This window comes from Akebia trifoliata, chromosome 2 (genome assembly GCF_017979445.1).
Source record: "Akebia trifoliata isolate Shusen 1 chromosome 2, ASM1797944v1, whole genome shotgun sequence".
Taxonomy (NCBI): Eukaryota; Viridiplantae; Streptophyta; class Magnoliopsida; order Ranunculales; family Lardizabalaceae; genus Akebia; species Akebia trifoliata.
This window is the reverse complement of record NC_141376.1, coordinates 2,010,396-2,031,729: the sequence shown is the minus strand read 5'-3', so window position 1 is coordinate 2,031,729 and position 21,334 is coordinate 2,010,396. Positions and strand designations below refer to the sequence as shown.

The 21,334-nt window shown below is 34.9% G+C and overlaps 3 protein-coding genes across 3 annotated transcripts; 1 reads left to right on the top strand and 2 right to left on the bottom strand.

The window, feature by feature from the left end:
- Positions 1-1,836: 1,836 nt before the first annotated feature.
- Positions 1,837-5,042, bottom strand: LOC147408698 (uncharacterized). Its single transcript, XM_086420897.1, has 4 exons — positions 4,717-5,042; positions 4,282-4,398; positions 2,556-3,530; positions 1,837-2,142 (listed from the first exon to the last, which is right to left on the bottom strand). Exons 1-4 carry the CDS (start codon positions 4,792-4,794, stop codon positions 2,077-2,079), a joined length of 1,236 nt encoding a protein of 411 aa, XP_086277023.1. The 5' UTR covers positions 4,795-5,042; the 3' UTR covers positions 1,837-2,076.
- Positions 5,043-7,557: 2,515 nt separating this feature from the next.
- On the top strand, positions 7,558-10,345 carry LOC147408697 (uncharacterized). Its single transcript, XM_086420885.1, has 2 exons — positions 7,558-7,729; positions 9,800-10,345. The coding sequence occupies exon 2, from the start codon at positions 9,821-9,823 to the stop codon at positions 10,235-10,237; it is 417 nt and encodes a 138-aa protein (XP_086277011.1). The 5' UTR covers positions 7,558-7,729; positions 9,800-9,820; the 3' UTR covers positions 10,238-10,345.
- Positions 10,346-11,586: 1,241 nt separating this feature from the next.
- Positions 11,587-19,931, bottom strand: LOC147408696 (la-related protein 1C-like). The gene is made up of 6 exons (XM_086420870.1): positions 19,149-19,931; positions 18,453-19,047; positions 18,222-18,378; positions 18,016-18,106; positions 12,987-13,058; positions 11,587-12,752 (listed from the first exon to the last, which is right to left on the bottom strand). Exons 1-6 carry the CDS (start codon positions 19,644-19,646, stop codon positions 12,471-12,473), a joined length of 1,695 nt encoding a protein of 564 aa, XP_086276996.1. The 5' UTR covers positions 19,647-19,931; the 3' UTR covers positions 11,587-12,470.
- Positions 19,932-21,334: the final 1,403 nt, after the last annotated feature.

Below are 21,334 nucleotides of genomic sequence, written 5' to 3'. Positions count from 1 at the left end.
TGATGAAAAAAAAAAAAAAAAAACCCTTTTTAAGGTGTTTGGTTTTCCTTTAAAATTTATAAAATTTCGTCTTCTACCTCTTTATGGCATTGGGTCATGTTTTTTGGATGTGATGAGGTGAGCTTAATGTCACTTGGTAAGATTTGGAATCTTACTAAATTATTAAGGCTAGTCTTACTCTATCTGTGATACAGTTTTCTTTTTAAAGATTTTTCCGCTGTTGCAATTTTATAACCAAAACTCTTTTACTTTATCAAGTTTACCTAACAAACCTTACTCAATGAATCAGGCTAGAATGACTAATTTAATAAAGATTTCAAATCTTACTAAGGGTGATTGGGTCCACATGAATCATAAAATTGGCAATCCAAACATTACATCCTTCTAGATTTAGGAAAAATCTCAAGTTCAAAGAAAAAAAATATTTAAAAAAAAAAAATCTATTCAAACTTGATTGAAAGTGTTGAAAATAGATGGCTATCAAACTCCCAAATTTAAAACTAAAATTTAATGGTAAATTTATTTTTTCTTTTCTTTTAAGTTCTTAGAACTTTCTCCCTTATAATGGTTGGATTAGATCATGTTTTTGGATGCCACAAATTGATGGGGTTAGGATCCACTCCAAACTATGTTAAGTAATAAAGTGACCTTATCAATTTGAATTTTGTGAATTTTATGACATCGATCCACACTGTGCTGGGCAACAGACGTGATAAAATAAGGTTTGGCAACAAACTTCATAAAATAAGGTTCCTTGTAGTTTTCACAATTCCAAGGGAGATTTGTAATAAAAAATACAAGTTGGCCGGGTAAATCAAGTGTCACTCAGCCCATGAAATTGTGAAAAATTATTTTCTCTATATTAAATTAGGGAAAATGATGGAAAAGACTAGTTTATTGAAAATATGTAACTAAAGATACTCTCACAAGTTTCCAAGTTAATTCAATTTAATGGAGATTTGTGTCAAGTTTTAAACAATATTTTATATATTTAATAGATATAATATATGTTTAAAAGATTTTAAATATTTTAGATCTTACATCGGTCTATGCACCAAAAATCAGCCGATAAATCATCTATGAGAGTTAGATGACAAGTTTTAGAAAGAAAAAACAATGAATTTTGGATCATTTACATCATTATTATTTAGTTTATAATAGAAAACTAGGGTCATGGGGCATGTCATCAATTTTATAAAAATACTATTTTCTTATACATTTAAATTGCTATTGTAAGGATAGTTAAGGTATTTTACTTTAAAAATACTGCAAGAGGGTCTTTTTAGACTAACAACTTATGAATTGTGTCCATATGAGTCCGAATTTTTTTTTATCAAGGGACTTTTTAGTACACATTTTCATATAACAAGTCTTTACGTAATTTTCCCAAAAAATTGTGGGAGCCAAAGGTTCACAAAACGTCCACCTCCACATGAAGTTCAACACACTTCACATTGAGTTAAATCACAAGTGTATATAAAAATTGTTTTCTGAAATTTTTGTGAGGGTCATGGCCCCATTCTCCCAATGTAGTTCGGCCTTGTCTTTACTCCTTTCTTAATAATATCTCTTCAATTTTATTATTTTTCTTCTTTTTACTTCTTAACACCAAAGATTTAATTATAATATCCTTCTGACTTTATTATTTCTTAATTTTTATACCTTAATCCCAAAGACAATGCCCATGTACAGTTATGCTTCATTCAAGTCTAATACTTAATTGGGATTATTTCTTTTGGGTTCTCAATCATTTGTATTCTTTATCATGACACCCACCTCTTGTAGTTTTTCCATTTTGGAGATATAAAGAGGAATATATCATTGTGTCAGGACAGAGGAGAAGAAGGTGCATGACATCATGTCTGAATCAATTAAGATTACATATGTATATATAGACTCAGAAAGAGCCCACCAACTATAAAGTACATGTCACGCACACTATTATTACAATGCGAATGCCCATATATATATATAAATAATAAGTCCAACAATTCTCAAAGAAAAGATCATGAATAATAAGATTTAAGATCGGCAAGAACTCATTCCATCATTGTAAAATAAATTCTTGTCTATACGTCATTCCATAGGTCCTACGCCGCAGTGGCAGAAGCACCTAAACCAACAACAACGTCCTGTCCTTGCCTGAAAATATTTATAAAAAAAGACAATATAAGCTTGGCTTCTCAAAAAATAAATGTTTGTAATTTAAAAAAAAAAAAAAAAAGTATTATCCATCGTGAAAACAGTACCCACAAAATAAATAAACAAGTGCTGATTTTCTAACTCAACCTGACACAATATAACTCAAAAACAAACTGATGTGGTATGTGCAAGAATCGTAGATTTTTTTCCTTTGGGACACACAACTGTACATGTTTTATGGGGTGTGCGGTTGTATATCCCAACAAGAAAATCTACGGTTCTTTGCACATACCACGTTAGTGATTTTTTGAGTCAGTCTGTCAAAGTTGAGTTGGAAAGAAAAATGTTTCTCTCCAATTAATTATGATAAAAGGAAAAAAATAAAAACAAGAATCATTAATCTAGGCACTCACCTTGGGTTCAATTCTTGGATTTGTGGAATCTGGTACCTTTTCAATTCCATCCATTTTTCTCTCTATAGCCTTTGCAGTTACTACTGCACCCGTGCCATTTTCAGTACTCACTTGGAGAATATGAGAATCAGAATGGGTCTGCAGGTTAGCATCACCACTCACTTGTATATCTTGTTGTTCAATATGATTTTGAAAGACACCCATCATAATATGAGGTGCAATAACATTACCACAACTAATTCCCACTTCAACTTCTGGATTTATCCGTGGAGAACTTGTCGAAGGACAATCAGCAACACTAATGATCTCCTTTAGTATCGTTATAGCTTCACTCTGTGACTCTGATTGATTTTGAAGTTGAGATTCTGTTCCTGGATTGGTGTTACTGGTCACACTACCTAATAACTCAACATCAAATCCACATGCATCGCACCGATAGAGCCATTTGTCAAAAGCAGGGTTGTGGCATACCTCACAAATTAATGGTTTGGGGATGTTTAAGCAGTGAGGATGATAATGGGTGGCACATTTGGGACAATTGTAGGAGAAGCCAAACCCTACCGGTACCCCACCACAAGCTTCGCATTTAGACAAACTGCTAGCCTTGGCTGAGGGTGTGGAAATGAGGGTGAGGTCATGGTCAGGATCGACAATGGCTTGTCGGACTGTTTGAGGAACGTGATCGTAACACTCGTTTGGGATTACGGAGAGTTTGCAACGAAAACAAGTGAGTTCTTGTTGGTGGGGTAATTGATATTGTTTCCATTGGTGTTGTTGAGTTAAATCTCCAGAGGAAGGATTTTCCTTTGGCACTTCTTCTTTGTAAAGGGGCTCAGACTCGTCTTCACCTACGACAAGGCTGGCCAAGGAGTACTCCTCATCAGTGGTGCTCTGTAAAAATGGATCAAAGCGAGGCCAGTACTCTTCATCGATGGTGCTCCCCTCAGTGAAGCTCTTAGGTAATGATGGTTTCCACTGAATATAACAGAACATGTCTAGTAATGTAATGGAAATTATGGGTAGAAAAAAGCATCTAACTAGTTTCAAATAGAAAAACACTTTTTGGACAACATGGTCCGGAAAGTTTCTTGACCGCGTCACCTTGTACCATCCAAAAACATGATTGGATGCCACAAGATGTAGAACCCAAAAAAATTTAGAACTTAAAATAAGAAAAAAAAATTTAATTAAGATATTTTCACCATTGAATTTTAGCTTTAAATATGGAAGTACGTGTTAAGAAAACAGGTTCAAACGAACCAAGAAAACAAATCGACAAAACAATCACAGGATGCAATCACACAAAGAAACACATATTTTACATGGTTCCCTCAAGATCGAGGTACATCCACCGATCACATTGATTTCACTATAAAGAGAAAACTCGCTGTTACAAATTACACCATTTCACCAAAAACGAGAAATATAAATACCTCAAGAAACCTAATTACACCAAAAACGAGAAATATAAATACCCCAAGAAACCTAATTAGGGTTTTACATAATATTAGTGAAATTACACCTCATCACTCAAAAAAAAAAAACAATTATTTTTCCATTATAATTTATAACATGTTCGATAACCCATACCTTTGAGGGTTTTGTGTGTGTGTGAGTGTGTTAAAATCCAGAAATTTGAAATATAAGTCCTATAAGAAGTATAGAAAAAGCATGCAAATGTGGCAAATGATAGAATAAAAGAGGGAAAAGATGAGGACTCAGTTACCTGTTTGCCTTTAAGAATAGCACCGCATCCACCACATTGATAAGCTGGTATATCTAGGTGCGGTAGAATCCTGTCACACTTGGGGCAACGAACAAGTCTAACGTTCGTTCCTTTTCCCTTTTTTGAAAGAATTCAAACAGAACACATTAGAATTATAAGAGGAGAAAACCTCGTAAGGGAGCTTCACAAGACAAGAAGTCCTATAAATCCTATACTTTTAAGTCATGTAACTTTAAAAAAATATGAATATCTAATTTTAACGCGATAACTTAGGAGAAAAGCTCCTAAGATGATCTACAGAATCTTTATAATTAGAGTTATTTTCTATGTTGGGATTGATAGAAAATTTTCTTAACAATTAAAAACCATGTAATTAATGATTAAGCAGTTCCAATATATACATACTCAAACAGTTTTTTCAGGACACATACATACCCAAGGAAGTAAGTGGAGCGTTTCCTTTTCTTTCATTCTCTCTTCCTTCATCTCCATCTCCATTTTCTCCTCCTCCATCACTATTATTATTATTCCAACCCATAATAATATGTCAAACCACTCGACCTATATCTCCCCCAAGACTCTGCTATACCGTATCCCCAACAACAGCATCTCTCTCTCTCTCTCTCTCTCTCTCTCTCTGATATAACAAAGGTTGGGATGCGTGGGCAAAAATAGGAAGAAAGCTCTAAGAAACATGGTATTAGTTGACATTTCTGTGTAATAGAAAACTAGAAAAGGCGTGGAAGAAGCCATCGTATTTCTTTGACATTTTCTTCTATACGTTAACGCGTTCTCCCATTAGTCATTTATTATATAAAGTGACGTGATCTAGGTTGGTGTCCCGTTCCTATATATTGGAATAATGTACACGTGGCAGTTTGGATTGGCGTGTTCGGATAAACGTTTAGGAATGATTTTTTCTTCACAGCCCAGCAGGCGCAAATGACATCTTCTCTCTCCTGCCCGCACGACTTCTGCCCACAAATTTTAATTTTAAGGTTTAAAATCTTAAAATGGGTCATTAAGCCCACGTGGATTATCACATTGTCAATATAACGCTACAACATTTTAGATTTTATGAAAAAATTTAAATTCAAAAATTTAAAAAAAAAAAAAAAAGTTATTTTGTACTTAATCCAGGGAATTGAAATTGGATAGCTACCAAGTATCTAAACTTAAAATTAGAATTTAACTATGAAAATAAAGTCCTTTTATCTATTTTAAAGTTCATAGAATTTCATGTTCAGAAGCTCGTGACATCAAATCATTTTTTTAATGCTATAAAATGATCTGATCGAAATTTTTTTATTTTCCTCCATTGGTAGGTGGGAGAAATTTCCTTTCTTATTGCTTATGTCATTTGCGTCACATGCAAACAACTAAAAAAACACTCGAAGTTTAAAGTCTTGAAGTATTTTAAACTCCAATTGAAACGTGACACATAGACATCAAGAGTAGATCTATATAGGGGCAAGTGGGAACTACAGCTCCCATTGAAGTTTAGAAAAAGACAATTTTAGATATACCCTCCATATTAGATATATTTTTGTAGTTTCAAATTTATCCAAAAAGTTAATTCCAACATTTTTTTCTTACAAAAATAAACATATGTATGTGTCGTGGGCGTGAATTTGACGTTCCCTATTCCAAGTCATCAGTTAAAAAGATGAAATTACCCTCCTTCATTTTGTTTAAGTTACGAAAATATATACTTCTTTATAAACAATTAATTTGCATCAATATTATACCATTCACACTAATGAAATTATGGGACTAGATCTTTAATTAAAATCAAAAGTATTTAAATATATTTTACTAATAAAAATATTTAAATTTGTAAAAACTAATAGTCCTCAGATTTTGAGATAAATTGTATGGATCTATCTCTTTTCCTAAAATCCACAGGAAATTTTTACATCAATTTTGATTAGGGAGAAATATAAATTAAGTTGACTTGTTCAAATCATCTTTTCTTGGATGAGTCAAATCTTTTAAATTATAATATAAAATTTAAAATATATATTAATTAAATTTATTAAAATTCACAGTTACTATAACTCATCTTGTTATACTATTATTCATGAACGAGTGAGACAAACGAGATCTCTTGGACAACAATTTAAAAAATTTAGTCGAGTCAATAAAACTTAGTTGAGTCAACTAGGATTTTGATTAAAATAATTAATTTTTAGAATTTAAATATTTATCATATAAATAAAATATGATTTAATGACTAATCATTTCCTAATCTATCTTTTGTTATTACAAAATTATAATTATTTTAATTTAAATATGTGTAAATCAATCAATACAAATCGAGTTAAATGGACTGTCTCATCAATGGACAAAACGAGATGTCTAACCGAATTTTGAAATCATGACTTGGCTACGTTACCTAACCACACCTGTATATTAACACAAGAGGTTACGAGATGATTGTAAGGATAACTTCCTTGAAAACATTCTCCCTAGGAAAAAGGTGCATTTTATTACGGTAAATATTTCATTAGATGAATGATATTTTGTCCTCCAAGCAATTGGAAATAGGGGTGTCAATGGGTTCGTTTTGCTTCGGTTCCTAAGGAGCTTAACGCCATAACAATTATATTTATTTTGGTTCTAGTTCTTGTCGGGTCCAATTCTAAAATAAATGAAATTAGAACTACCAAAAAACACGAGTACCCATCGGTTCTAGTTCTAATTCTTAAGAATAGAATAAGAAAATAAGTATTTTAAATCATTATAAAACTTTTTTCTCTTAAAAAAAAATTAACATATCATCTCCAAAATTTATCTTATATAAAAATAATAAATTTTTAGAGAAGGTAACTCATTTTAAGCTCTAATTGATTATTTATATGAAAAATTGAAAAACTTTACATAATATACATTAATTTTAAAATAAAATAATACCTTAAATCATATATATAATACAAAAATAAATAATAAAATAAATCAGTTTCAAGTACACATTGGATAGAATTAATGCTTCTAGTCACTATCGATTCGGTTCCATTTTAGACCCAATTCTATAAAAATGGAAGGGAATCTGATTTCGATTTTGGTTTCGGTTTGATTTTTGTTGACTGGGTACCCATTAACAACCCTAGTCGGAAGCCAGTGGTTTTGCTTACAGCGCTCACAGTTCTTGCCACGTCAACAATATAAGGCTAGTTTTGTAACTAACAAAGTGCTTTTGTACCTAGGAATGCCATTCAATACACGTGGGTACATGCGATTGGTTGAATACACAGATTTTTGTGAGATGTGTGAGCAAAAAAAATTGCGTCGGGAACAATTACTGAAAATCGCGATTATTTCTCTTCTCTCGTTAATCTTTAAAAAAAAAAAAAAAATTCACTGCATAAGCAGCTCTTGCTGCGAAGAACACGGTTCATCTCGTCGGCATTAAGTTTTTCTCCGGCGACGGCATTTTTCTCTTACTCCTGTAAGCCTCTCTCTCTCTCTCTAGGGTTTCTCCCATTTTCTTTTTCTCTGTATAATAAATAAAAATTATAACAAAAATTTGACTGTCCTAGTCTTATATTGTTGGATTCTACTTTGTGTTAGTGTTTAAGTTTTTTCTCGAATATTTTGGATCCTTCTCTAATTTTCTATCATTTCTTTTGTTATTTTTAGATTGGAGTTTCGATTAGAATATCCTGATCTCACTGTGATTAACTTTATATAGTTTCAAAGTTCTTATTTTTGATGTCGACTATTGATAACATGCCAAATATATATATATTTTTTTGGATCGGTTATAACATCCAAAACATTGATTATTCTTGAAGATTTTGTGATCTTTCTGCTTTACCAATTTTGGATTGATTTCTGTCATGAATGATTAGGTTTTTTTTTTTATTATATAATAATAATAAAAAAAATGCAGTCCTTGTAGAGTTGGGTCTTAGGTATTTTGTTGGCTTAGTAGATTGCCATATCAATGGACTCCCAAATTCATGAGAAATTAATCTTTATTCTTTCATTCGTTTTTTCCTTAACAAGTGTTTAACATGTTTCTTTATTTTATTTTATTTTTAAAATATCATTTTTTTTAAAAAAAAAAAAATTTAATCACTAACTTCGTTAAAATAAAACATTGTGCAATTTTGCATTATGTTGTTTTTATCTGTTAAAATTGGGGTAACGAAGCACCGAAGAAGTGCGTAGATGCCTTAACTGTGAGTATGCAATTTTGTTCCATGAACATGGGCCAACTGTGACATAAGTTGAGATAAGAGTTCTAGTTAACCCATTAGCGGGCCTGAATTATCTTTTTCTCTTTCACAGAAATATGATTCTGAATTTATACTCCACAGATTTGGGTAGTTAAACAACTGTAAATAGTCAGATAGATGATATCTAGCCATTGAATTCAAGTATTCCATTTTCATAGGCTTTACGATTAGTCTTTTAGGTATGTTTCAAGCTCATAATGAGAACACTCAAGTACAAAGGAGTTTCAACTCCCGCCCCTCCAATCAACTCTGTGAATGCCCATACAACCCGATCCCCTAAGTTTATTTGTGCTTAAGTTGCACAAGCTGATCATGTCTAAGTCACCTAGGCCACCACCATTGCCTAGGCGACCCCATAGGTTTCAACGTTCCATTTTGGCTACCTTATGCTGATTCTTTCTCCAAATCCTAGTCCTATGGACAACCAAACCCCTAGGGTTCATTTCAATAATTATTATCAACTCTTGATACTTCAACTCCACTTCAAATGCAACTCTGCATTCAAAACATGTCCTAAATTGGATGATATCTGGTAGATCACTAGATGATATTTCATGTCCCAACAAAGAAAATGACAAGGTTCATGTGAGTTTAGGGTTGTAGGGAGAGAGCATATAGAATTGGGTTACAGGAGAGAGAGGGTGGAGGAGTAAATGTGTGGGTTTGGGGTTTGGGATTAGACACACAGACAGAGGGAGCGAGGGAGACTATGGTGGGAGGGAAGGACAATATGGTGTTAGTGAAGAATCTGTCTTGATTTTAAGGCACTCTCTTTCTGGTTGAGGGTCCACGACTGTTGATCATAAATATGGATTGTTTTTTTCACTTTTTGATGTTAGAAACTTGGAAGTTGGGTTGAAACAGGCTTTGAGTCCTTCGTTAACACGATAGACTAATATCACTATGCCTTAACCCTAAAGTCATTATCACCATCATGGGTATATGCGACGAACATTAACAATTCACCTTTCCTCAGCCACCTTTGCTTCCATCATGGATGGCTAATTTTCTTCTAATGTGTCTCTTAACAACATCTTGAAGATCAGAACCTATTTAATCATGTATGAAACAAAACTCGTGTGATGGCTCTTCTTCTGTTTCTTATCTGCTTGAAGGGTTATTTGTTAGAGAGATTTAGCCTTCATGAAGACTAAATTATATGTTGCTCTTCCTCTTTTCTTGTATGTTTTTCTTCATGGTGAATGTAATTAGTTTTCCACATTCTGTTCTTTGAGGATTTTTTGTTAAAATTTTTTTTTTTTTTGGGTACTTCACAGTGTGCCTTGAGAACTAAGGGAATGGCAGGAAAAGTGGCAAAATCTGCAGTGAAAGCGATTGCGATTGGGGAGTACCAGTACCCATGGAGAGAAAAGTTGGCAAAATACAAAGATGAGCTCTCAAAGGGTGTTTGGGGTTACTGGGAATTAGGAGCATGGAAGCCCCTAGGCATCAGTGCTCGGCACAGATCCCATCTCCGCAAAGAAGTCCTCCTTGCAGGACAAGATTGGCCATACGATCCAGCAAGGAAAGAGATAAGGAACAAGAGGAAGGGACACAAATGTGATAGAATAGCTGCAGAAAAGCGAGCAAATACGGCTGAATTGATGAAGAAAATGCCAGAAATGCTATTGGATTACAAGAAGCGCAGGTGGGAGAAGAAGATGAAAGCGGAGGACACAAAAGAAAAAGCTGTCTCGCAAGAATGTATTGTCTAGTTCTGTTTGCTGTCTTGTGAAACATTTTCTTTCGTGAGAATCTTGCTTAAAGGTCCATGAACAAAGCTCAATAAAATAAAATAAAAAAAGATTTCACTTCTCATAAAACTGTTGCTGTTTGATGCATTAATGAAAAATTAGTTCATAACATGTATTGATGGGTTGTTGAACCTGTGCTGGAAAGCTTGTCAGCTTACTTAGTTTTCGGTCAAAGTCAAGTCCAACACCAGATTTCACGGGAAAAAAAAAAGAGTTTGATCCAAGGTTTTGAAAATGGACAGCTACTGAACTCCAAAATTTATTTAAAATTAAAATTCAACTGTGAAAATTATTTTTCTCCTGTGGGATCAGATCATGCTTTTGGATGCCACAAGGTGATGATCTTTCTCTCACATGTGGGCATTATTTTCTTTCTAGTGATGATTTCGATAATCAAGCCCCTAGCACTAGCAGCAGTTAAATCCTGGTTTTTGATTTCCATTATCATCTAGGGTTTGATGTCTTTTAAATCTCAAAATGATGCTCGAATGTCCTCAGGCAACTAAGGTTTACAATAATGGTAATGCTACTTTACAGTTATAAATGGGATGTTTTAAACATTTCTGATGTTGTCAATCCCCTCCTCATTTAGAAATTATTTTAAATATTTGTGTTGTTTCAGTCCTCGTTTATGAGGAACCCAGTCATCATGCCTGTCTAATTCCATACATTAAGAGATTCTATGGCAAATATAAATCCTATTTCGCCTAAAAATTCTTTCTTGAGCCTCTGAAGATGTCTCTCATGTCATCCATGTATCCCCATACCTCATTCAGAAGGCAATAATCAAATAACAATCAACCAATCAAGGCCATCCATCTTAGTACAATCAACTGGAGAGCTGATACAAAACTCCAATCGTAAATGGGTGGATGAGTAGTACCCACTAGGACCTTACCATCAAGTGCCAACCTCCATCCCATCCCCATCAATAATTGAGATAAAATAGTGGGGGGTGCTGACACAGTTAAAAAAAACATAGATGGATCAATAACTGAAATGACCTTAGGAAGAACGTTGTTCACTTGAAGAACTGAATTTCCAATTCGATCAAAAGAACTACTAAAGGACGGACAATTATCCACAAAAATAATTACATATCAAATCAATTGATATCCGGTTTACCATTATTCATAAATCAACCTTATTATTTATTTCCATCATAGTTTCCAAAATCAGACTTGGCAGAACCACGGTGCAAATATATGAAACTGCATTAGCAAGGCATAACCACCTATATCTCTGAAATTATAACACCCACGTAAATCTTGATCTACTGCTACAATAAGATTTACTGTATAAGAAGCACCTGCACACAAAAAAGATTGTATTTCTAGTAAAAAGTTCAAACTACTATTAAAATACCAGGTTTAGGAATTCATGTTCCACCAATCCCCGCCATTTATTTCAAAGTTGAAATCAACATGCAGACCCAACCACAATCCATGTCCCATAGTGACACATCAAAAGATCTGTCCCCTATAAAGGGCCAAATTTATGTAGTGAAACCTTCAATGAGTCTTGAAGATAAGGTATATATAGAAGTTATACTAAAAATATTATGTATGTGAATGGAGGGAACAAAAACAAAGAAAAAAAAATTAAGTGAAGGGAAGTATAGTAGCAGCAGTAGCAGTAGTAGCATCATCCAGCAAAACCAACCCACACCTCTTACGCCGAGCTCTCAAGAACGTTTTGAATCCCCCACCTCCCCAAATTGGAGGTTATGTGACCCATCTGTAAAATAATAAAAAAAGAAAGAGGAATGGCTGGGGAAATCACCTCAAAATTTGCTTCCCACCACAAAACCCCAACCACGGCATGACAATCACCATGGGTCCCAAACAAACCAAACTATACATCCAAATAATTTTATAGTACCAGCTCACAAAACCAAGCTCTACCTTTTGATCCTTTTTTTTTCCTAGTTCTCTATCCCTTTTTTCAAGTTTTTTTCTTTTTGTTTTTTTGTTTTTTTGTTTTTTTTTTTTCTGTTTTTTTTGTTTTTTTGTTTTTTTGTTTTTTTTTTTTTTGTTTTTTTGTTTTTTTGTTTTTTTGTTTTCCCTTCTTCCCTACCACTGCTATGATGAGATAATAATCCATGAAGGCGATGTCCACCTAGTAGTCCCTAGCAACTCCTTACACCCCCCTCCCTCTCCATCACAAAATGTGCTGAAGCACAATTTCCGCTTACTTAATCTTCTTGTTGAAATTCATCACCCAGAACCTGTTTGATATGTAGTTTGGCCTGTCCTTCCCCACTCGATGTTTGTGATTGGCTATTCAAGTCCCCGGATGTTTGTGATTGACTAGTGTTGGTAGTCTTTCCATCCTCCAATCCAACACTCTCGATACGATTTGCCAACATATCATGATTAGATATACCCGGGGACTGTGGGCCCCGGGCAGAAGAAGATTGACTAGGCGATGGCAGTAGCCAAGTCTTCCAATCATTTCGCTTCCTTATTTTGTCACCCTACAACAAGAACCAAAAAAGCAAGCAAATTAAGGTATGATATGAAGAAATAATGCAGCTTGTTAGACAATCTATAAAATGGTAACCTAAACACGAATTCCACAACCCCGTAACCACGCAAACAAGAAATACAATCCTTGGTTGCCTGCATCAACATAATTCACATACTGGATTGTGGGATCCAGTGTTAAGAGCCTGCATTAGTAAATTCTTCAGAAGGAATTCAGAAATGACCTGTACTTCGACAATAGTTGAAAGCCGTACAGCATCCAAGATAAACTGGAGGTCGTTTGTCCACTGCCTAACCTGTTAAACATAGCCATAGAGCAATTTTTCTCTCCGTGTGAACATATTACACTTGATGAAAAGACAGATATGGAATACTATATATTGTGCATATGCCATGTAAAGCTCAAACCTCAAAACAAATAGATTTGAAAGAGCATGATAGTGAAAGTAGGAAAAAGATAACACTCCAAAAGTGAAAAATTCAACCTAAATACCATAAAATTTAGGGTTGCTTCTTGGTCTTCTAGAAGCATTGTAACAAAGGTTCAGATTCGGAAATTATTCAGTAAGGAGTCAACTTGGTTAATTCAAATAAAGTCAGGAAAGTTTAGAAAAAAATTCGGGAAATTTTCGGCAAGTATAACTACATGATTAAAGTTTAAGAGTCTCCAGATCAAATATTCAGGGTTTACTTGCTCAAGTCAAATTAGAACTCATAAATTTAAGTGTATTAACATTTTGGATGGACAAGAAAATAACCTTGTTCTTGAGGGATTTCTTAGAAATTTCTCCATAGATGTTAAAAGTAATTTTCAAACACTTGGGGGATTAGAATTGAAGGGTACAAGAAAACAAAAGGGGTTTGGGGGATTGAATCATAATTCTAAAAATCTAGAAGGATGTTTTAGTAAAACTCATAAATATGAGTTTGAGCGGTACAAGAAAACAAAATGGATTTGGGGGTGACAATCATAACTCTAAAAATCTAGAAGGAGGTTTTGGTAAAACTCCCATATATGTGTTTGAACGGTACAAGTAAACAAAAGGGGTTTGCTTTACATTGGGTGAGCGGAGGTGGACTCAACATGTGGTTATTTTTAAATAATCGGCGAATCCTCAATTTAATCGCCGCTTTAATGATTTATATGATTGATGGTGATTAAATCAGCAGACACCTTTTTCTACAATTTTCTCCAAAAAATCGACGAATTTTGTGACTATGGCCAGAAGTGGAATCATTAGTCTCTAGCATCAGGTGGGGCAACTTTAGTTATTAACAAGATTCTATGATTTTCACCAAAAATAAATGATTTTGCGACTATGGCCAGAAGTGTGGTATCATTGGTCTCTAGCATCAGGTAGGGCAACTTTAGTTATCAACAAGAACAGGGAGACATAGAAGAGAATGAAAGAAGGTCTAAAAAGGTAAGTTGCAAAATAACACAAGCAAAAAAAAATGAAACCATAATCTGCATATATAAAAATCAGGCTCAGGTTGTCCTAGGCTTTGTTCAGAGCTCATCCCAATTTACGATCAAGCAATGAAATCTCATACCAAGCCCAAACGGCCCAACGTTGGCTTGAATCCATCGGGCTCGAGTTGGCTTCACCAAGTTGCACCCTTAGTATATCGGCCTTGGGATTCATCCTTCTAATCAAACTATAATCTATAGGGTTTCAATTTGACTAGATTTGTTGTTTGAAGTTTTATAGCTTCGACCAACTTCCAAAATTTCTTTAAACATGCTTGATCTAATTAAATTGGTTGTTTCAGGATTCTAAAGTTTTTACCTAGATTTGGTTCAGCATTTTCGGATTTTTGTTTTCCATTACCTAAGCGGTATTAGGAGATGGAGTTAATCTTGGTGCAAATATTTTATCATAATTTGACTAGATTTGTCGTTTGAAGTTTTATAGTTTCGCCTAACTTCCAAAGTTTCTTTAAGCATGCTTGATCTAAATAAATTGGTTGTTTTGAGATTTTAAAGTTTTTAAATAAATGTGGTTCAGCATTTTACGATTTTATTTTCCATTATCTGAGTGGTATTAGGGGATGGAGTTAATATTGCTTCAAATATTTTATCATAATATAACGATCTTCACTAATTTGATAGCAATTGAGGTTTGTGATTGAGGAGAAAGATACCCGAGGGGGGGGGTGGACAAGAAAGAAGATAAATAAAGGAGTACCTTTGCGCTTAGAAAAAGACACCTTTGGGCAATCATCCCTTCTCCATGGCTTGGGGTCCTTGGAAGGAGAGGAATAACAGGGTTTTCCAGAACGAGGGGAGTTCGTCCTTAACTGTGTTCTTGGATATTTAGGTCCTTCTTTACTTTTTCCAAGCTCTACAGGAATTTTCGAGGGAACTACATTTCAAGATTTTTTTTTTGGATGGGATAATGTGTGTAGCATGTAGCTCCTACTTGTTTCTCGTTTTTTTTTTTTTTTTTTTTGTCTTTTTCTCTCTTTGCTTGGGGGCTACCTCAGCCTCCTCTCTTCTCTTTTTTGAATTGATCTGGTTCTCCTTTTTTATGAAATCTTTACACTTATCCAAAAAAAAAAAAGGTTTGGAGAGAGCCCTAACCTTTTATTTATTCCATTAAAAATTGTTACAAAAAGACACTTGGTACCCCCCACAACAAGTGATACAGACAGCAATGCCAATGTTAATAAGAAAATATTAAGGCATACCCTTCTTACATGATGATATGACATATGTAACAATCTCAATCAATATTCCCACTCAAGTTAAAGCATAGGTGTCAATATTCCCCAACTTGGTAATAATATCAGTAAGTCTCCTTTTATTGCGGCCTATGTAAATACATCTCCATATCTCACATTGGAATTACACGTAGAATCTTGGATGTGTTGTTATCAGATAAAGTGACAATCGACTTCGAAGTGTTTGGCTCAATCATGGTACACTAGATTAGCAACCACGTGTACAACAACTTTGTCCACAAAAAGCTTCATAGGTAGCTTTACTTTTATCCCAAGCTTAATCAATATAACCTTGATCCTTAAGTTTTCAAACATGCAAACTGCCAGAGTCCTAGATTCAGCCTTAGCATTCGACCTGGCATCACCAACTTGTATATTGCTCTTCCAGGTTACTAGATAATAACCAACAAATGTACAGTAACAACTACGAGAGCTTCTATCAGTGAGAAAACTAGCCCAATCAGCATCAATAAATCTTTACATCAAGTTGACCATAATTAAAATATATGATACCCATATTTGGGCATGACTTAAGATAGCTTTGTACTTAGTAAACATCTGAACGAATGATTAAAGAAGCATATATTAATTGACTAGCATAGGATATGTCGGATGAGTAATATTGGGAGAAAAATCAATTTACCCATTAGTCATTGATACACTTCAATAACTTTCATAACTTCTCCTTTCTTAAAACATACTCCGTAGGGGAATCCAATGGCTTAACCTACCATTACAACTTGATGCCATAAATCTAAAGCATGCTTCCTCTGGGAGATGACAACATCCTTTTATGAAATGGGTCACTTCAATTCCTAATAAATATTGTATAGGTCCCAAATACTATCACCAACATCCAACTACTACATAATTGCTGAACCAATACATAATCAACATTTGAGTATTTTCACTGTTGATCCCTAGTCATTGGACTTGATCAATTGTTAAAAGATCTCCCAATGTTTTAAATGAATTTTTGAACCTGGATACGAATTATACTTGAATTATTCCCTCGGACCAATACCCTTCAGCCTTTACTTAAATTTGTTGTAAAGAATTGTATCCTTGTAACTTGATATCAACAACTTTTTCAAGCTTCACCACCCCCCACCCCCGCTCCCCAAAAAAAACCTAATAAAATATTCATATTTAGGGTAACAGAATGTGAAACAAAATGTCAAAGTTATAACATTGTGCCTTTGTCATCACCAGAGAACCACCAAAACCTTATGTGAATATCCAACAACTAGAACACACTGACAGAATGCTGAAGTTTCGTAACAAATGAAGAGTAGAATACTCCATTAAAATGTATGCAGGGTAAATATTGCCTCTTGCAATCTACAAAACAGGGAACTAGTAAAGCAACATGATGGAGAAAAATTCAAATGAAAGGATTATAGAGAAATGTGAAATAAAATCACTAGTATGGTGCCATATAAGTTTATATGAGCGCAACACGCGTACATGTTTCTTTTCCTTTTATTGTGTTACACTATTTCCTCTATTGTTTTCATCAAACAATATGGTTAATGGAATCCCAAAATTTCCTACAACCATGCAAATCATTATCGACTAAGATGCAATAATTGAGCATAGATTATAAATGATTAAATGGATCATAAATCTATACAATAAAACACAACTGTAAGGCCCACTTTGGTACAGTTTTGTGTGGGATAAAAGTCTCATCCAACTACAGTTTTGTGAGGTCCATCTTACTTGCCCTTTATTTTCATCCCTTCAACTTTATTGTCTTTCCTCTCCTCCCCCCTCCATTATTATACAATAAAACAAAACTGTAGGACCCACTTTGCTACAGTTTTGTGTGGGATAAAGTCTCATCCAGCTAAGGTTTTGAGAGGAATAAAAGTCTCATCCAATTATAGTTTTGTGGGGTCCACTTTACTTGTCTTCTCTTTTCATCCCTTCAACTTTATTGTTTTTCCTCTCCTCCGCCCTCATTTTTTCTAATAATATCCCTCCAATTTTACTACATTTCCTCTTTTACTCCCTTGTCAAGAATACCCCTCTAACTTTATTATCTTTCCTCTTTACCCATTTAACCCACTTTATTGTCTTTCCTCGAATCCCACTTTCTTAATAATATCTCTCCAACTTTATTATTTTTTCTTTTATACCCCCTTAACCTCAAAAAAATTTAATAATACCCCTCTTACTTAACTTAAAGAGGATGCCCGTGCTGTAGGCACGGGGGAACTCTAATATATATATAGATGTGTGTGTGTGTGTGTCAAGATCCAACAGTTGGGATAAAAGATGTATCCCAACATATCTCTAAGATTTATCCCAACCGTTGGATCTTGTTTTATTGTGAGTGAACATATGTGTTTCCTTTTTATGAGTCTACGGATACAAACCCTACACACACACACACACACCCACATATATATATACAAATAAGAAATTCAATCCCATGGGTTGGCTTCTGTGGAAACCAAAGCATGTTCACAAGCCTAATCATCCACTAGAAAAGAGAAAATCGAAGTTTAACCCTAGATAACTCACTCGGTTGAAGTTTGCAATCACAGAAACAGGAACAAAGCCTTGCTCATCCATGTTCGAACGCAAGAAAGTATCTCTGCATAAATTCTCATAACTGCAAGAAACAAACAAGAGACGCACTATGTTAACATAACAACACACTAGGAACTAGAGAACAAGGTGCATTCACTAAATAAACATACTCAAAACAAGCCAACACGTTGAAATACCTGAAATAATACTCTATTTGCAATACTATGTTAGTACGCACTACTTGAGGGTCTGGGGAAGGTACAAACATCGGAAATGCACCTGCATGAGCAAATGGCACACCCCTGAAGGACTCCGGAGGGGGAGGTGAAACATAATATACCGGAGATGTCATATCTGAAATGGGGTCCCAAAGTCAGATGCCAAACCCAAAATTGAAAACTTAAAATTTTATTAGAAGCGAAACTTACCAGGGAACCCCACCATGGGATTCCCAAATGGAGGGCTAATAAATGGGGCAGTAGTAAGCGGTGGAGGTCTTAATATGTTCCTCTGAACAACTCTCTGGTTCTGCATGTGGACATCTCTACCGTTAAAACTTCGATGAGGATTCCACTCATGATTAGCACGATCATGATCGCGTCTGCCCCCGTGATTGTTATGGTAGGAACCATCACCACGCATATGGGACCCGCCGTTCCCCTTCCTGAACGAATTACGCTGCTGCTGCTGTGGGTGATCGTTCCCATTGTGGAGTTGTGACACAAATCCTCCCCTTGGTCCACTTCCCCAATTATTGCTTTTGTGAGGAGGGTCTCTTAGTGAAGAATCTGGAATCACATGCCCTTGTTTTCCGGAACTGTTCTGCTGCATTTCCACCTTTGGTGGTGACGGTGGTGGTGGTGGGTGTGGATGAGTGAAACCACCATTAACAGGTCCACCACCACCACCACCACCACCACGTTTCATAGATTTCTGGCGAATTGGGATTGTTTGATTTGGAGTCGAATTAGGGTTTGCATTACTACTAACTTGCTTTTGGGGAGATGATGCAATCACAGGCCCCTAAATCAAACGCATGCAGATGTAAACAATCTAAAAACAATAAACACAAAAAATAGAAGGAAAAAAATCATTAAAACTGCTAAAAATTTGAGGATCAAAACCTGCAAAACGGAGACCGATCCATCGGGGATTGCCTTTGAAGAATCAGAAGATGATTTCGGCGAAGCCTTAGTGGAATCAGAGAGAGCAGGCCAAGAGATAGCCCCCATAACAGGACTCACCTCAATAGACCCATTCGAAGGTTTGTTCCAAGCCGGCTTTTTCCCCCGATTTACAGCGCTGTTACCATTGTTGTCAGAGAGGTCTGGTTGAGCCTCCACTACAGAAGTACTATCAGACGACGACAATGATGGTGAAGCCATCAAAGTAGAACAATCAGATACAGATATTTGTTGCTCCTGAGAAGCAATCGATGGCGATGATGCAGGAGACGAAGGAGTTGCAGGAACCGATTCTAATTCACCACGAACAACATGCACCCATGGCGATGTTAAATTCCTCGAGTTTCGAGGAAATTGGGGACTATTGAGACTCTCACCAGAGAATCCTGAAGAACGAGGAGATCGACTATTAGAAGCAGAATCAGCAGTAGTGGCCATTATAATTAAGATTTCTCTTTCTGAGTTCTCAAATTGCAGAGATTGATCGAGATAGATTATCGACAAAGTAATCGATTAAAAACAAAATTGGATGATGATATGAGATTTGGGAGTTGAAATTAGGGTTTGATCAGTAATGCCTTTGGTTTCAAAGATTTAGGGATCTCAAATTATCCGATCGCTAGCGACGCGCACGAGGCAGCGGTGGAGATGAACGAACGATCTCTCTCTCTCTCTCTCTCTGCCTCTTCTATCTCTCTCTAATTCTTCCCCGACTTCCTTTGCCAATTAGGACGGTTTTTGTTTATGAGCTTTTTTACGAAAATAACCTCAATATTTTGGAAAGATAAATGTATTTTCTTGTCTAGGTTACTTTTTCCACGATTCCTTTGTTGGACAGAAACACCCTTTTAATTTAGAAACAAGAAATGTAACTAAAGCATTTTAAATGAGGAATAAAAGCTTTTAACATAGGTATTTTTGTCCATTAGAGTATTTATGGAAACATTAGTCCCTAGAAGAAGCAAGAAGTTGTTTGAGTTACTCTACACTCTTTCATTGTTTAAACCTATTTTGTTTTTTTCTTTCTCTTTATTAATTTTACTGAAATACCATTAGAACCCCAACCTTTGTTTGGACCTTTTGACCTCAAGCTTGTTCTCCTCTCATTTCTTCCTTTCTTTATAGTTGTCTGACTAACTTTTATCAATTATTTGGAACATTAGATTCTCCTCCCTTGACTCAAAACTTAAATGTTTCCTCTCTTATTTTCTCTCCTTTGCTTGTATTAACTTGAGCCAAAGAGAAGAAATCTTTATTTTATATTTTCTATATCAATTTCTCCATGTTCTCCTGTTATATGCTGCAACTACCACCACCCCACATCCCCCAATAAACAATTTACAATGACCACAATACCCAAGCCCACAACCTCCCATAAACTTTTTTTTTCTTATTTCAAATCATTTGAGAAACTTAATTATGTGCTCATAAGGACTACTTATAAATGTGTTTACAAATTGTGGTAGTGTTGATGGTGATGCTACTACTTTTCGTAGTGATAGTCTAATTTAAAATATAATCTCGACGCAATGCTTTGATTAGAAAAAAACATGTTTCCATCTAGATCAAAATATTTTATGTGAGGTTGTATTTGGTATCACTTCTGAAGTTTGGAAACTAGAAATCAGACTTTAGAAGTTTCATCCATTATCTCCCCATCGTTGATTTAAAACTTCTAAATTTTGATTTTGAAGTTTAAAATCTGAAACGAAACAAACGGAAGTTACCAAAAACACATTGAAAACTAAAATATTCCACATTTTGGGTCAATGCTTCATTTCGATAATAGTTGAAATCAAAATATATATGCCCAAACATTTCAAAACAGCACGAAACTTATAAATCATAACTAGTAGAACCACTTTGGGGACAATGGTGATGCCATTGAAAAGAGTGGGATAGATAAGAGGGAGAGAGAATGTGGGATTTGTGATTAGTAATATTTTCAATATTCTTAGTTAATTTATTGGACAAGTGCATGAGATTCAATATTTTCAATCAAGTGGGACATTGATTGTGGCATGAAAGTAGAGAAAATCATGTTTGTTGAGTTTATTTATGTATGAATTAGACAAGCCCTTTCATATTTTTCCCCGACAAGACATTCCCCTTGATCTTGGTTTACA